The following is a 17181-nucleotide window of genomic DNA, read 5'->3' on the forward strand; positions in this document are numbered from 1 at the left end:
ATGGTTACAACTATAAACATGGTTACAACTATAAACATGGTTACAACTATAAACATGGTTACAACTATAAACATGGTTACAACTATAAATATGGTTAAAACATGGTTACAACTATAAACATGGTTACAACTATAAACATGGTTACAACTATAAACATGGTTACAACTATAAACATGGTTAAAACATGATTACAACTATAAATATGGTTAAAACATGGTTACAACTATAAACATGGTGACAACTATAAACATGGTTACAACTATAAACATGGTTACAACTATAAACATGGTGACATCTATAAACATGGTGACATCTATAAACATGGTTACAACTATAAACATGGTTACATCATGGTTACAACTATAAACATGGTTACAACTATAAACATGGTGAAAACATGGTTACAACTATAAACATGGTTAAAACATGGTTACAACTATAAACATGGTTACAACATGGTGACAACTATAAACATGGTTACAACATGGTTACAACTATAAACATGGTTACAACTATACACATGGTTACAACTATACACATGGTTACAACTATAAACATGGTTACAACTATACACATGGTTACAACTATACACATGGTTACAACTATACACATGGTTACAACATGGTTACAACTATAAACATGGTTACAACTATAAACATGGTTACAACTATAAACATGGTTACATCTATAAACATGGTTACAACTATAAACATGGTTACAACTATAAACATGGTTACAACTATAAACATGGTTACAACTATAAACATGGTTACAACTATAAACATGGTTACAACTATACACATGGTTACAACTATAAACATGGTTACAACTATAAACATGGTTACAACTATAAACATGGTTACAACTATAAACATGGTTACAACATGGTTACAACTATAAACATGGTTACAACTATAAACATGGTCCAGTTTGTTATTGTTTCAACAGTGGATTGCACATTTAACTTCCTAACATATGAACTATTACGAGTCCTCTGTGTGGTGTTACTATGCTAAAACAGGCCCTGCTAAGGGAACAGAGTTGAAGATGAAGGGGCCTGGTCTAGACTTCTGGTTGGCCTCATGTTTTTAAATTGAGTTTATAGTGTCAATCTAGATTCACGTGACATCTTGTTGCCAGAGACGACCACACTGGAAATGACCCATTGGGTTTTATTGTGTTTTATCTTTCATCAGATCAGACTGACCTCCATGGCAGCGTTGACAGCCGTGTCTGCCCCCAGACTGAAGTCTGTCCCGGGTACGTTGTTACTGATGGTGGCAGGGATCACCACCATGGGGATACACAACTCGTCAAAGCTACCGCGAGCATCATATAACTCCAGCACGCCCTCGTACGCCTGTAGAGAACACACACACGCCATCAGATGGAGGCCATTAACAGTCTATCTAGCGCGTGTATTATTTCAGAAATTATTCAATACCCGTCAACACAGTCACATTGTTTAGTCTTTCTAACAGCTGACATGAACTTTAAAATGAAATAGTACATTACATCGTAGGAAGATCGAATAACATATGAACATATGTGACTAAAACAACGTTTTGAGGAGAGAAGCCATATCAAATCTATTATCTGATGCAGCATGCCATGTATGCCATTAGGGAATACTAACACCAATCTCAATATAATGTTCTGTTTTTGTCTGTAACTGGTACCTCAAATCCCCCAACGATCAGCAGAGCCTGGATATTATGCTTGTTGATGGTGTCCACGATCTTCTGCATGCAAGTACTAGGAAGGGTTCTGTAGAGCACAAAGAACCCCCACAGCAAACACAATTCAGGAGGACATCTTTCTAATTTAAAAAAAGGGCACACCAATAACCACATTGAGTACAAACTATCAACTGCTTTCCCTCCTAATCATCATTGTAAAACAGACCGTTTAGTCCCCAGAAGAGATCCACCCTGGCCAGTCCATCCAGCCACACCGTGCCACTCGATCTCTGTCACCTGGTAGAGGAAGAACACACGTCAGTCAATCAATATCTTTATTGTCCCGATTTGAAAATGTGCAGTCAGGATTATAATCAGTCAGTTCTCTCCGTCACAATATTCTCCACATGGATTATCAATTTTGAATTCCGTAAAGTGAGTGTGGAAGAAGTGAAAAAAATTATTGTTTTCTATCAACAATCACAAGCCACCTGGGTCTGAACATTTGCATGGAAAATTGGAGGATAATAGCGGACGATACTGCCAATCCTATTTGCCATATCTTCCAAGCTAAGCCTACGAGAAAGTGTGTGCCCTCAGGCCTGGAGGGAAGCAAAAGTAATTCTGCTACCTATGAATAGTAAAGCCCCCTTTACTGGCTCAAATAGCCGACCAATCAGCCTGTTACCAACCCTTAGTAAACTTTTGGAAAAGATTGTATTTGACCAGATACAATGTTGTTTTACAGTAAACAAATTGATAACAAACTTTCAGCACACTTATAGAGAAGGACATTAAACAAGCACAGCACTTACACAAATATCTGATAATTGGCTGAGAGAAATTGATGATAAAAAGATTGTGGCAACTGTTTTGTTAGACTTCAATGCGACTTTTGACATTATCGATCATAGTCTGCTGCTGGAAAAACGTGTGTGTTAGGACTTTACTAACCCCATATTACGTATAAAGAGTTACCTGTCTAACAGAACACAGAGGGATGGAAGCCTCTCCAACATAATCCAGGTAGAATCAGGAATTCCCCAGGGCAGCTGTCTAGGCCCCTTACTTTTTTCAATCTTTACTTGAGTAAAGCCAGTGTGTCTATGTATGCAGATGACTCAACATTATACATGTCAGCTACTACAGCAAGTGAAATGACTGCAACACTTAACAAAGAGCTGTAGTTAGTTTGTGATGGAGCCTATTTCTTCCTATTTAAGAAATGAGAGTTAGTCATACCTGTTTGACAGATGACATTAGGCTGGTATATATAGGCAGCTATATCCACAGATTTGTCAGTCAATTCCTCCACCCACCATGCAGTCTTAAATAACTCCTGGCAGACTTGATACAAAATATTGTGTAGTAATGTAATGCTTCACTGGATCAGTCTGAAACATTGCACACACACTGCTGCCATCTGGTGGTCAAATCTAAATTGCACCTAAACTCCTTTGATTGTATGGCCTTTCTTTTGCATTTCAAACATGATTAAAGAAAAGAAAAAGCATGTTTTTTTTGTCATTTTAGGCAGAAAATGATTTATAGAACATACTGGGACAACTTGAAAGACAATAGAGCATCTGAATACTGGATAATACTGCTGAATCAATCTACTGTCTCCCTCTTCATCCATCCATCCCACTACTGGATAATACTGCTGAATCAATCTGTCTCCTTCATCCATCCATACTACCACTAGATAATACTGCTGTCTCCCTCTTCATCCATCCATCCCACTACTAGATAATACTGCTGAATCAATCTGTCTCTCTTCATCCATCCATCTTTATACTGGATAATACTGCTGAATCAGTGTGTGTGCGCAACTCAATCATCAAGTTTGCGGACGACACAACAGTGGTAGGCTTGATTACCAACAACGACGAGACGGCCTACAGGGAGGAGGTGAGGGCCCTCGGAGTGTGGTGTCAGGAAAATAACCTCACACTCAACGTCAACAAAACTAAGGAGATGATTGTGGACTTCAGGAAACAGCAGAGGGAACACCCCCCCATCCACATCGATGGAACAGTAGTGGAGAGGGTAGCAAGTTTTAAGTTCCTCGGCATACACATCACAGACAAACTGAATTGGTCCACTCACACAGACAGCATCGTGAAGAAGGCACAGCAGCGCCTCTTCAACCTCAGGAGGCTGAAGAAATTTGGCTTGTCACCAAAAGCACTCACAAACTTCTACAGATGCACAATCGAGAGCATCCTGGCGGGCTGTATCACCGCCTGGTATGGCAACTGCACCGCCCTCAACCGTAAGGCTCTCCAGAGGGTAGTGAGGTCTGCACAACGCATCACCGGGGGCAAACTACCTGCCCTCCAGGACACCTACACCACCCGATGCTACAGGAAGGCCATAAAGATCATCAAGGACATCAACCACCCGAGCCACTGCCTGTTCACCCCGCTGTCATCCAGAAGGCGAGGTCAGTACAGGTGCATCAAAGCTGGGACCGAGAGACTGAAAAACAGCTTCTATCTCAAGGCCATCAGACTGGTAAACAGCCACCACTAACATTGAGTGGCGGCTGCCAACACACTGTCAATGACACTGACTCAACTCCAGCCACTTTAATAATGGGAATTGATGGGAAATGATGTAAATATATCACTAGCCACTTTAAACAATGCTACCTTATATAATGTTACTTACCCTACATTATTCATCTCATATGCATACGTATATACTGTACTCTATATCATCGACTGCATCTTTATGTAATACATGTATCACTAGCCACTTTAACTATGCCACTTGGTTTACATACTCATCTCATATGTATATACTGTACTCGATATCGGCTGCTGTATCTTGCCTATGCTGCTCTGTACCATCACTCATTCATATATCCTTATGTACATATTCTTTATCCCCTTACACTGTGTATAAGACAGTAGTTTTTTGGAATTGTTAGATTACTTGTTCGTTATTACTGCATTGTCGGAACTAGAAGCACAAGCATTTCGCTACACTAGCATTAACATCTGCTAACCATGTGTATGTGACAAATAAAATTTGATTTGATTTGAATCAATCTGTCTCCTTCATCCATCCATACTACTACTAGATAATACTGCTGTCTCTCTCTTCATCCATCCATCTATCCATCCATAGCATGTTTAATGTTGTATCCTAAAGAGACTATATCCTCACCGCTCCATTGGCCAACCCCTCGAAGCCGTCGTTGACAGAGTAGACCTTGTGACCGTAGGCCAGCGCCACTCTGACAGCCGACCGGACCGCTGCATTCATCCCTGCTGCTGGAGCACCCACATTCAGCACCGCCAGCGTGTGGTTGCTCTGAAGAAAGATGAGACAGAGGAGTCTACAGCCATGTCATGGGAGTAATGTCTCACAGTGAATATTAAGGCTTCCGAGTGGCGCAGCGTTCTAAGGCACTGCATCTCAGTGCAAGAGACGTCACTACAGTCCCTGGTTCAAATTCAGGCTGTATCACATCCGGCCGCACAATTTTTTTTTTTACCTTTATTTATCCAGGCAAGTCAGTTAAGAACAAATTCTTATTTTCAATGACGGCCTGGGAACAGTGGGTTAACTGCCTGTTCAGGGGCAGAACGACAGATTTGTTGGCCCCAGGTCGTCCAGGTTTGGCCGGGGATAGGCCGTCATTGTAAATAAGAACTTGTGCTTAACTGACTTGCCTGGTTAAATAAAGGAAAAATCTAACAATAAATTACCTTGGTAACAGCAGGCTTCTGAAAGGCAAGCAGTTTGTATATGTTCCAGTTGTTCTCAAAGCTCCTAAACAAAGAAGAAATCATATTCAGAAAACATTTATCAAATGTTCTTAATATCACATTCATTATATCATATTTACATACATGCTCCATAATACCCCACCTTTCAAAAAGCTGAGGTCACTTAGAAAATATCTTTGTTTTTTAAAAGAAAATTATTTTTTTTGTCCATTAAAATGTCATCAAATTGATCAGAAATACAGTGTAGACATGGTTAATGTTGTAAATGACTATTGTAGCTGCAAACGTCAGATTCTTTAATGAAATATCTACATAGGCGTACAGAGGTGCATTATCAGCAACCATCCCTCCTGTGTTCCAATGGCACGTTGTGTTAGCTAATCCAAGTTTATCATTTTAAAAAGGCTAATTGATCATTAGAAAACCCTTTTGAAATTATGTTATGTGGCAAACAGCAGGTCAGCCACCAGGGGGAGACTTGTTGAGGCCTGGTGACAGACGGAGGATACATCACTAAGCGATGGCTCCATCTGCTGGACGTGCCAGGTCTCGACGGGCTCTCCACCCAGGACTAATTGGGGCTGATTGGGGAGTTGGTGAGTAATCAAGGGCTGATGGGGGAGTTTGTGAGTAATCAAGGGCTGATGGGGGAGTTGGTGAGTAATCAAGGGCTGATTGTTCACCAGCTGTACAAGCCCCATAAAGCTGCCAGAAGGGCAGGACACAGGGAGGACTGGGGGGAAGTGAGGTGACTTCCATGTAGTTGGAGACGGTTACCAGAGCTAAGGCGAGAGAGTTGAGTTTGTGTGCCCGACAGGATACAGCAAGACCCGGAGCCCAGAAGACGGTAACCCGGAGAGTCTCATGGGGGAGACCTATCCTTTTCTTTTTGATTTATTATTTAATAAACCCCCTTGGAAACCCAGCTAATCCTACTTTGTTCGTGTCTGATCAGTGTAAACATCTTCACCAAACCCCCTGGTCTGCCACAGTTAGCACAGCTGAAAACTGGCCTTCAGACCAGTTGAGTATCTGGAGCATCAGCATTTGTGGGTTCGATTACAGGCTGAAAATGGCCAGAAACAAAGTACTTTCTTCTGAAACTCATCTGTCTATTCTTGTTCTGAGAAATGAAGAAATGAAGGCTATTCCATGTGAGAAATTGCCAAGAAACTGAATATCTCGTACAATGCTGTGTACTACTCCCTTCACAGAACTGCACAAACTGTCGCTAACCAGAATAGAAAGAGTAGTGGGAGGCCCCGGTGCACAACTGAGCAAGAGGACAAGTACATTAGTGTGTCTAATTTAAGAAACAGACGCCTCACAAGTCCTCAACTGGCAATTTCATTAAATAGTACCCGCAAAACACCATTCACAACAGTGAAGAGGCGACTCCGGGATGCTGGCCTTCTAGGTAGGGTTGCAAAGACTGGCCAATAAAAAATAAAAGATTAAGATGGGCAAAATAACACAGACACTGGACAGAGGAACCCTGCCTAGAAGGCCATTATACTGGAGTCTCCTCTTCACTGTTGACATTGAGACTGGACAGAGGAACTCTGCCTAGAAGGCCATTATACTGGAGTGGCCTCTTCACTGTTGATGTTGAGACTGGTGTGTGTATGGGCTGTATCTATGTTAGTCTAATACTGTATATTTATACAGGACCAGTCAAACGTTTGGACACACCTACTCATTCCAGTGTTTTCCTTTACTTTTAATATTTTATACATTGTAGAATAATAGTGAAGACATCAAAACTATGAAATAACACATTTGGAATTATGTAGTAACCAAAAAAGAGTTCAACAAATCAAAATATATTTTATATTTGAGATTTTTCAAAGTAGCCACCCTTTGCCTTGACAGCTTTCCAATGGAAGAGGTTTGGAACCACCAAGACTCTTCCTAGAGCTGGCCGCCCGGCCAAACTGAGCAGTCGGGGGAGAAGGGCCTTGGTCAGGGAGGTGACCAAGAACCCAATGGTCACTCTGAGAGCTCCGGAGTTTCTCTGTGGAGATGGGAGAACCTTCCAGAAGGATAACCATCTCTGCAGCACTCCACCAACCAGGCCCTTATGTAACACACCTCAGTACATGACAGCCCACTTGGAATTTGTTTTTGTCAAAAGGCACCTAAAGGACTCAGACCATGAGAAACAAGATTAGTCTCTGGTCTGATGAAACCTTGATTGAAGTCTTTGGCCTGAATGCCAAGCTTCACGTCTGGAGGAAACCTGGCACCATTCCTACAGTGAAGCATGGTGGTGGCAGCATCATGCTGTGGGGATGTTTTTCAGGGACTGGGAGACTAGTCAGGATCGAGGCAAAGATGAACAGAGCGAAGTACAGTGAGATCCTTGATGAAAACCTGCTCCAGAGCACTCAGGACCTCAGACTGGGGCAAAGGTTCACCTTTCAACAGGACAACAACCCTAAGCACACAGTCAAGACAATGCAGGAGTGGCTTCGGGACAAGTCTCTGAATGTCCTTAAGTGGCTCAGCCAGAGCCCAGACTTGAACCCAATCAAACAATGGGAGAAACTCCCCAAATACATGTGAGCCAAGCTTGTAGCATCATACTCAAGGCTGTAATCGCTGCCAAAGGTGCCTCAAAAAAGTACAGAGTAAAGGGTCTGAATACTTATGCATTTGTGATATTTCATTTTTTGTGTTTTTATGAATTAGCAGACAATGTTTTTGCTTTGTCATTATTGGTTATTGTGTAGATTGATGAGGATTTTTTTATGTAATACATTTTAGAATAAGGTTGTAATGTAAGAAAATGTGGAAAAAGTCAAGGGTCTGACTACTTTCAGAAGGCACTGTACAAAAGTATGTGGACACCCATTCAAGTTAGTGGATTTCAGCCACACCCATTGATAACAGGTGGATAAAACCGAGCACACAGCCATGCAATCTCCATAGACAAACATTGACAGTAGAATGGTCTTACTGAAGTGCTCAGTGACTTTCAACGTGGCACCATGATATGATGCCACCTTTGCAACAAGTCAGTTGGTCGAATTTCTGACCTGCTAGAGCTGCCCCGGTCAACTGTAAGTGTCCGATGGACAAAACTGGATTTGGTAGATGCCAGGAGAAAGCTACCTGCCCAAATTAATTGTGCCAACTGTAAAGTTTGGTGGTGGAGGAGGAATAATGGTCTGAATAATGGTCTGGGGCTGTTTCATGGTTCGGGCTAGGCTCCTTAGTTCCAGTGAAGGGAAATCTTAACTCTACAGCATACAATGACATGCGAGACGATTCTGTGCTTCCAATTTGGTGGCAACAGTTTGGGGAAGTCCCTTTCCTGTTTCAGCATGACAATGCCCCTGTGCACAAAGTGAGGGCCATACAGAAATGGTGTTTGAAATCGGTGTGGAAGAACTTGACTAGCCTGCACAGAGCCCTGACCTCAACCCCATCAAACACCTTTGGGATTAATTGGATCGCCGACTAGGAGCCAGGCCAAAACGCCCAACACCAATGCTCTTATGGCTGTTATAGCAGCAAAGGGGGGATCAACTCCATGTATTAATACTCTTGATTTTGGAATGAGATGTTCAACAAGCAGATACTTTTGGTCACGTTGTGTATCATATTCATAAGATATTTGACATCTCTCACCTTCCTCTCAGTTGGATGGCTTCATCAAACCTCTTTTCATTCATGGCCTTCTGAACCTCTTTAGTCTACAGGCAAGACACACATCATATAATCATATGATCGTCAGAATTCGATTTGTGCAAATCCCTCTCATTACCCTCCCTCAAACAGTAAGACTGTAATGCTCTGTTGCAGAGTATGAGAGAGGAACTGTGAAAGGGATTAGATTTACAGACATGGACCAAAAACATTCAGGACTGTTTATTGTTAGGAGAATTTGTCAGTGCTTCGTCACTTCTGAAACAGGAAGATACCTCACCATCTGTACACACTCCACAAGAGGCAGGCGGACAGCCTGGTTTCCTGACAGGCCGATGACACAGGCTGGGGTCTCTGGAGTGGCCTCTAACAGAGCGACGACAGCCTCCACTCCCACCTTACTGCTCTGTGGAATTACAACAGGACAGGACTTAACAAGATGGTGCTGCTGAGTACGGGCCACAGGGGAGGTCCGTAGGCCTTTGGAATCAGAGATTTTTTGGAACACCTATAACTGCCATTTCCTGCAATCTAGAGCCTGAAATTATAAAAAATAATATACAAAATAAAATAGTATTTCCTATTTTAAATAACATAGTGGCGCAGCCAGTCCACAACCTGGTACAGCGCCACTCTTACATTCTGAACCTTGCGTTCACTACAATCTAAACCGAACAGCACACTACTCCAATCAGAACCGAACAGCACACTACTCCAATCTGAACCGAACAGCACACTACTCCAATCTAAACCGAACAGCACACTACTCCACTACGTCCAGTACAGTAGTGGCCTCCAGTACAGTAGTGGCCTCCAGTACAGTAGTGGCCTCCAGTACAGTAGGGGAGTCCAGTACAGTAGGGGAGTCCAGTACAGTAGGGGGCTCCAGTACAGTTGTGGGCTCCAGTACAGTAGGGGGCTCCAGTACAGTAGTGGCCTCCAGTACAGTAGGGGAGTCCAGTACAGTAGTGGCCTCCAGTACAGTAGGGGGCTCCAGTACAGTTGGGGGCTCCAGTACAGTAGGGGCCTCCAATACAGTAGGGGAGTCCAGTACAGTAGGAGAGTCCAGTAGGGGAGTCCAGTACAATACAGTAGGGGAGTCCAATACAATAGAGTAGGGGCGTCCAGTACAGTAGGGGCCTCCAGTACAATACAGTAGGGGAGTCCAGTACAATACAGTAGGGGCCTCCAGTACAGTAGGGGCCTCCAGTACAGTAGGGGCCTCCAGTACAGTAGTGGCCTCCAGTACAGTAGGGTGGCTCCAGTACAGTAGGGGCCTCCAGTACAGTAGGGGCCTCCAGTACAGTAGGGGCCTCCAGTACAGTAGGGGCCTCCAGTACAGTAGGGGCCTCCAGTACAGTAGGGGCCTCCAGTACAGTAGGGGCCTCCAGTACAGTAGGGGCCTCCAGGTAGAGTATAACAAGGGTTAAGGAGCTGAACTCACCAGCACCCGGTCGAAGGCGGAGGGTGTTCCCCCTCGCTGTACATGACCTAGGACTGTCACCCGGGTGTCATAGCCCAGCCTCTTCACTACCAGCTACAAACAGACATGAGACAGAGACAGTCAGAGAATAGACATGGAGAGAGGAGCAGTCAGCCAGTCAGTCAGAGAATAGACATGGAGAGAGGAGCAGTCAGTCAGTCAGTCAGTCAGTCAGTCAGTCAGAGAATAGACATGGAGAGAGGAGCAGTCAGCCAGTCCGTCAGAGAATAGACATGGACAGAGGAGCAGTCAGCCAGCCAGTTAGAGAATAGACATGGCGAGAGGAGCAGTCAGTCAGGGAATAGACATGGAGAGAGGAGCAGTCGGTCAGTCAGTCAGAGAATAGACATGGAGAGAGGAGCAGTCAGCCAGCCAGTCAGAGAATAGACATGGAGAGGAGCAGTCAGCCAGCCAGTCAGAGAATAGACATGGAGAAAGGAGCAGTCAGCCAGCCAGTCAGAGAATAGACATGGAGAGAGGAGCAGTCAGCCAGCCAATCAGAGAATAGACATGGAGAGAGGAGCAATCAGCCAGCCAGTCAGGGAATAGACATGGAGAGAGGAGCAGTCAGCCAGCCAATCAGAGAATAGACATGGAGAGAGGAGCAATCAGCCAGCCAGTCAGGGAATAGACATGGAGAGAGGAGCAGTCAGCCAGTCAGAGAATAGACATGGAGAGAGGAGCAGTCAGCCAGTCAGTCAGAGAATAGACATGGAGAGAGGAGCAGTCAGCCAGCCAGTCAGAGAATAGACATGGAGAAAGGAGCAGTCAGCCAGCCAGTCAGAGAATAGACATGGAGAGAGGAGCAGTCAGCCAGCCAATCAGAGAATAGACATGGAGAGAGGAGCAATCAGCCAGCCAGTCAGGGAATAGACATGGAGAGAGGAGCAGTCAGCCAGTCAGGGAATAGACATGGAGAGAGGAGCAGTCAGCCAGTCAGTCAGGGAATAGACATGGAGAGAGGAGCAGTCAGCCAGCCAATCAGAGAATAGACATGGAGAGAGGAGCAGTCAGCCAGCCAATCAGAGAATAGACATGGAGAGAGGAGCAGTTAGCCAGGAAATTGACATGGAGAAACGAGGTCAAGTCAGCAAACGGAACACAGATGTTTATATAGTCATGGGATGCATCCTGTTCTCTTTATAGTGCACTACAAAGGGAACAGGGTCAAATTTGGGATGCATTGTCATGGTCCCACAAAGTATAATAAGTCACTATGTGATTAATACTGATGCAGTTTATCAGGGTTTCCTAAAAAGACAGAGGCACACGGAATGAGCTGTTTAAAGACGTACATCCTTGACGTAGTTTGAAGAGATCGGTTCACCAGCTCGGTTGATGGCCCCTTCAGCGATGATTACTATGTTCAGTCTGGAGCCCTTACTGCGACTCTGCACACAAACACATCACACACACATCATACTGCTATATTACTGACACCCTGCACACACACTACACCAGTGTCTTTCAGTGTATTTGGCTCTTCAGAACAGAATGGAAAAGAACAGAACAGAATAGAGAACAGAATATAAAAAGAACAGAATATAGAATATAACAGAACAGAATATAATAGAACAGAACATAGAATATAATAGAACAGAACAGGATAACAGAACAGAATATAGAATATAATAGAACAGAATATAGAATATAATAGAACAGAATATAGAATATAACAGAACAGAACAGAATATAATAGAACAGAACATAGAATATAACAGAACAGAACATAGAATATAATAGAACAGAATATAACAGAACAGAATATAATAGAACAGAATATAGAATATAATAGAACAGAATATAGAATATAACAGAACAGAATATAATAGAACAGAATATAGAATATAACAGAACAGAATATAATAGAACAGAATATAGAATATAATAGAACAGAATATAACAGAACAGAATATAGAATATAATAGAACAGAATATAGAACATAATATAACAGAATATAACAGAACAGAATTGAACAGAACAGAATATAATAGAACAGAATATAACAGAATATAATAGAACAGAATATAGAATATAACAGAACAGAATATAATAGAACAGAATATAACAGAATATAATAGAACAGAATATAGAATATAACAGAACAGAATATAATAGAACAGAATATAGAATATAACAGAACAGAATATAGAATATAATAGAACAGAATATAGAACATAATATAACAGAATATAACAGAACTGAACAGAACAGAATATAATAGAACAGAATATAACAGAATATAATAGAACAGAATATAGAATATAACAGAACAGAATATAATAGAACAGAATATAGAATATAACAGAACAGAATATAGAATATAATAGAACAGAATATAACAGAACAGAATATAGAATATAACAGAACAGAATATAACAGAATATAATAGAACAGAATATAGAATATAACAGAACAGAATATAATAGAACAGAATATAGAATATAACAGAACAGAATATAACAGAACAGAATATAATAGAACAGAATATAGAATATAACAGAACAGAATATAGAATATAATAGAACAGAATATAACAGAACATAATATAGAATATAACAGAACAGAATATAACAGAATATAATAGAACAGAATATAGAATATAACAGAACATAATAGAACAGAATATAACAGAATATAATAGAACAGAATATAGAATATAACAGAACATAACAGAACAGAATATAGAATATAATAGAACATAATATAACAGAACAGAATATAGAATATAATATAACAGAACAGAATATAATAGAACAGAATATAACAGAATATAATAGAACAGAATATAGAATATAACAGAACAGAATATAATAGAACAGAATATAGAATATAACAGAACAGAATATAGAATATAATAGAACAGAATATAACAGAACAGAATATAGAATATAACAGAACAGAATATAATAGAACAGAATATAGAATATAACAGAACAGAATATAATAGAACAGAATATAGAATATAACAGAACAGAATATAACAGAACAGAATATAACAGAACAGAATATAACAGAACAGAATATATAATATAACAGAACAGAATATAATAGAACAGAATATAGAATATAACAGAACAGAATATAATAGAACAGAATATAGAATATAACAGAACAGAATATAACAGAACAGAATATAACAGAACAGAATATAACAGAACAGAATATATAATATAACAGAACAGAATATAATAGAACAGAATATAGAATATAATAGAACATAATATAACAGAACAGAATATAGAATATAATATAACAGAACAGAATATAACAGAATATAACAGAACAGAATATAACAGAACATAGAATATAATAGAACAGAATATAACAGAACAGAATATAGAATATAATATAACAGAATATATAATATAACAGAACAGAATATAATAGAACAGAATATAGAATATAATAGAACATAATATAACAGAACAGAATATAGAATATAATATAACAGAACAGAATATAACAGAATATAACAGAACAGAATATAACAGAACATAGAATATAACAGAACAGAATATAACAGAACAGAATATAGAATATAATATAACAGAATATAATAGAACGGAATAGAATATAATAGAACAGAATATAGAATATAACAGAACAGAATATAACAGAACATAGAATATAACAGAACAGAATATAACAGAACAGAATATAGAATATAATATAACAGAATATAATAGAACGGAATAGAATATAATAGAACAGAATAGAGCAGAACAAAACAGAACATAGATTATAACAAAATATAGAACAGAGCAAAGCAGAACAAAATATAGAATAGAACAGAGCATAGAACAGAGCAGAATAGAACATAACAGAATATAGAACAGAAAATAATCTAGAACAGAACACATAACAGAATATAGAACAGAACAGAGAATAGAACAGGATATAGAATAAAACAAACCAGGACATAGAATAGAACAGCATTTAGAATAGAACAGAATATAGGAATCCAGCCTGAAACACACACATACAAAACCACAACACAGAAACTGGGGAACGTAACAGAACAGAGTATAGAACAGACTATATACTGCATGTACACTGCCCAAGGAAAATATTCAGACCTCATTTTGTTAGGTTACAGCCTTATTATTAAAACCTGGAAATATGACATTTCCATAACTACTTAGACCTTGTACTCAGGACTTTTCTCCCGAGTGGTGCAGCTGTCTAAGGCGTCACTACAGACCCTGGTTCGTTCCCAGGCTGTGTCACAACCGGCCGCGATCGGGAGTACCATAGGGAGTCGCACAATTGGCCCAGTGTTGTCCGAGTTAAGGGAGGGTTTGGTCGGGGGGGGGGGCATCATTGTAAATAAGAATTTGTTCTTAACTTTGTTGTGATTACAGCCTCATGTCTTCTTGGGTATGATGCTACAAGCTTGGCACACCTGTATTTGGGGATTTTCTCCCATTCTTCTCTGCAGATCCTCTCAAGCTCTGTCAGGTTGGATGGGGAGTGTTTGTGCACAGCTATTTTCAGGTCTCTCCAGAGATGTTAGATCGGGTTCAAGTCCGGGCTGTTGCTGGGCCACTGAAGGACATTCAGAGACTTGTCCCGAAGCCATTCCTGCGTTGTCTTGGCTGTGTGCTTAGGGTCGTTGTCCTGCTGCTGAAAAACATTCCCACAACATGCTGCTGCCACCACCATGCTTCACTGTAGGGATGGTGCCAGGTTTCCTCTAGACGTGACGCTTGGCATTCAGGCCAAAGAGTTCAATCTTGGTTTCATCAGACCAAAGAATCTTGTTCGTCATGGTCTGAGAGTCCTTTAGGTGCCTTTTGGAAACTCCAAGCAGGCTGTCATGTGCATTTTACTTCACCTGATTGGTAAAGTGCTGCAGATACAGTCCTTCTGGAAGGTCCTCCCATCTCCACAGAGGAACTCTGAAGCTCTGTCAGAGTGACCTTCAACTTCTTGGTCACCTCCCAGACAAAGGCCCTTCTCCCCCGATTGCCAGTTTGGCCGAGCAGACAGCTCGAGGAAGAGTCTTGGTGGTTCCAAACTTATTCCATTTAAGAATGATGGAGACCAATGTGTTCTTGGGGACCTTCAATGCTGCAGAAATGTTTTGGTACCCTTCCCCAGATCTGTGCCTCGACACGATCCTGTCTCAGAGCTCTATTGACAATTCCTTCGACCTCATGGCTTGGTTTCTGCTCTGACATGCACTGTCAACTGTGGGACCTTATATAGACAAGTGTGTGCCTTTCCAAATCATGTCCAATCAACTTATTCTAAAATTGAATTTACAATTATAATAAATAAGGCTTTAACATTACAAAATGTGAAAAAAAGTCAAGGGGTTTGACTTTCCGAATGCACTGTATAACAGAAGATCAAATCAAATGTATTTATAAAGCCCTTCTTACATCAGCTGATGTCAAAGTGCTGTACAGAAACCCAGCCTAAAACCACAAACAGCAAGCAATGCAGGTGTAGAAGAGGCTAGAATATATACTGAACAAAAATATAAATGCAACATGCAGCACTGAGAATGCACACGTGAAGGTGGTAAATGAGCTTTTAGTGGCGTCAGACCTTTGTGTCTGTCCTCCCTGACCTGCTGCTTTGTTTTTTGTCCTTTTTCCCCCTTTTTAGTGATATCCACATGGGTAGTTACTGAGATGCAGTGACTTAGAACATGGCCCCTTAGTGCTGCTTTTGACAACATCAACCACCACATTCTTCTGGAGAGACGGACAAGTTCCGGCCTGGCTTAGATGACAACAGTCAGAAAGATATTAGTTAGTCTCTGTGGATGGTTTGTCTTCTGACAAATCAATGGTAAGTTTCGGTGTTCCTCAAGTTTCCATTTTAGGACCACTATTGTTTTCACTATATATTCTACCTGTTTGCGATGTCATTCGTAAACACAATGCCACTGCTATGCCGACGCCACACAGCTGTACATTTTGATGAAGAACTGAGTCCCAAAACGCTGGACCCTGACCTCTCTTTTGACAAACACATCAAGAATATTTAAAGGAGAGCTTTTTCCAACTTCGTAACATTGCAAAAACCAGAACTTTTCTGTAAAAAAATGATGCAGAAAAGCTTATCCATGCTTTTGACACTTCTAGGTTAGACTACCCGGATAAAGCACTAAATAAACTTCAGTTAGTGCAAAACACAGCTGCTAGAATCTTGACTAGAACCAAAAAAGTGGATCATGTTACTCCAGTGCTAGCCTCTCTACACTGGCTTTCTGTCAAGGCAAGGGCTGATTTCAAGGTTTTACTGCTAACCTACAAAGCATTACATGGGCTTGCTCCGACCTGTTTCTCCAATTTAGTCCTGCCGTACATACCTACACGTACGCTACGGTCACAAGACGCAGGCATCCTAATTGTCCCTAGAATTTCTAAGCAAACAGCTGGAGGCAGGGCTTTCTCCTATAGAGCTCCATTTTTATGGAATGGTCTGCCCACCCATGTGAGAGATGCACTCGGTCTCGACCTTTAAGTCTTTACTGAAGACTCATCTCTTCAGTGGGTCATATGATTGAGTGTAGTCTGGCCCAGGGGTGTGAAGGTGAATGGCAAGGCACTGGAGTAACTAACCACTCTTGATGACTCTGCCTGGCCGGTTCCCCTTTTTCCACTGGGATTC

At 41.0% G+C, this 17181-nt stretch overlaps 1 protein-coding gene across 2 annotated transcripts in view; it reads right to left on the reverse strand.

Moving 5' to 3' along the window:
- The window catches only part of pfkla (phosphofructokinase, liver a), a 66801-nt gene that overhangs the window by 13427 nt on the left and 36193 nt on the right, over positions 1–17181 (reverse strand). For both annotated transcript variants that reach the window (XM_042306843.1, XM_042306844.1), the window contains 9 exons: positions 11849–11944; positions 10515–10607; positions 9351–9476; positions 9053–9117; positions 5399–5462; positions 4854–5000; positions 1906–1976; positions 1680–1767; positions 1208–1360 (listed from right to left, as the gene is read on the reverse strand). In XM_042306843.1, the coding sequence (XP_042162777.1) occupies positions 1208–1360; positions 1680–1767; positions 1906–1976; positions 4854–5000; positions 5399–5462; positions 9053–9117; positions 9351–9476; positions 10515–10607; positions 11849–11944 (903 nt within the window). The remainder of the gene's footprint in view (positions 1–1207; positions 1361–1679; positions 1768–1905; positions 1977–4853; positions 5001–5398; positions 5463–9052; positions 9118–9350; positions 9477–10514; positions 10608–11848; positions 11945–17181) is intronic.

Source organism: Oncorhynchus tshawytscha, linkage group LG26 (assembly GCF_018296145.1).
Source record: "Oncorhynchus tshawytscha isolate Ot180627B linkage group LG26, Otsh_v2.0, whole genome shotgun sequence".
In the NCBI taxonomy this organism is placed as follows: domain Eukaryota; kingdom Metazoa; phylum Chordata; class Actinopteri; order Salmoniformes; family Salmonidae; genus Oncorhynchus; species Oncorhynchus tshawytscha.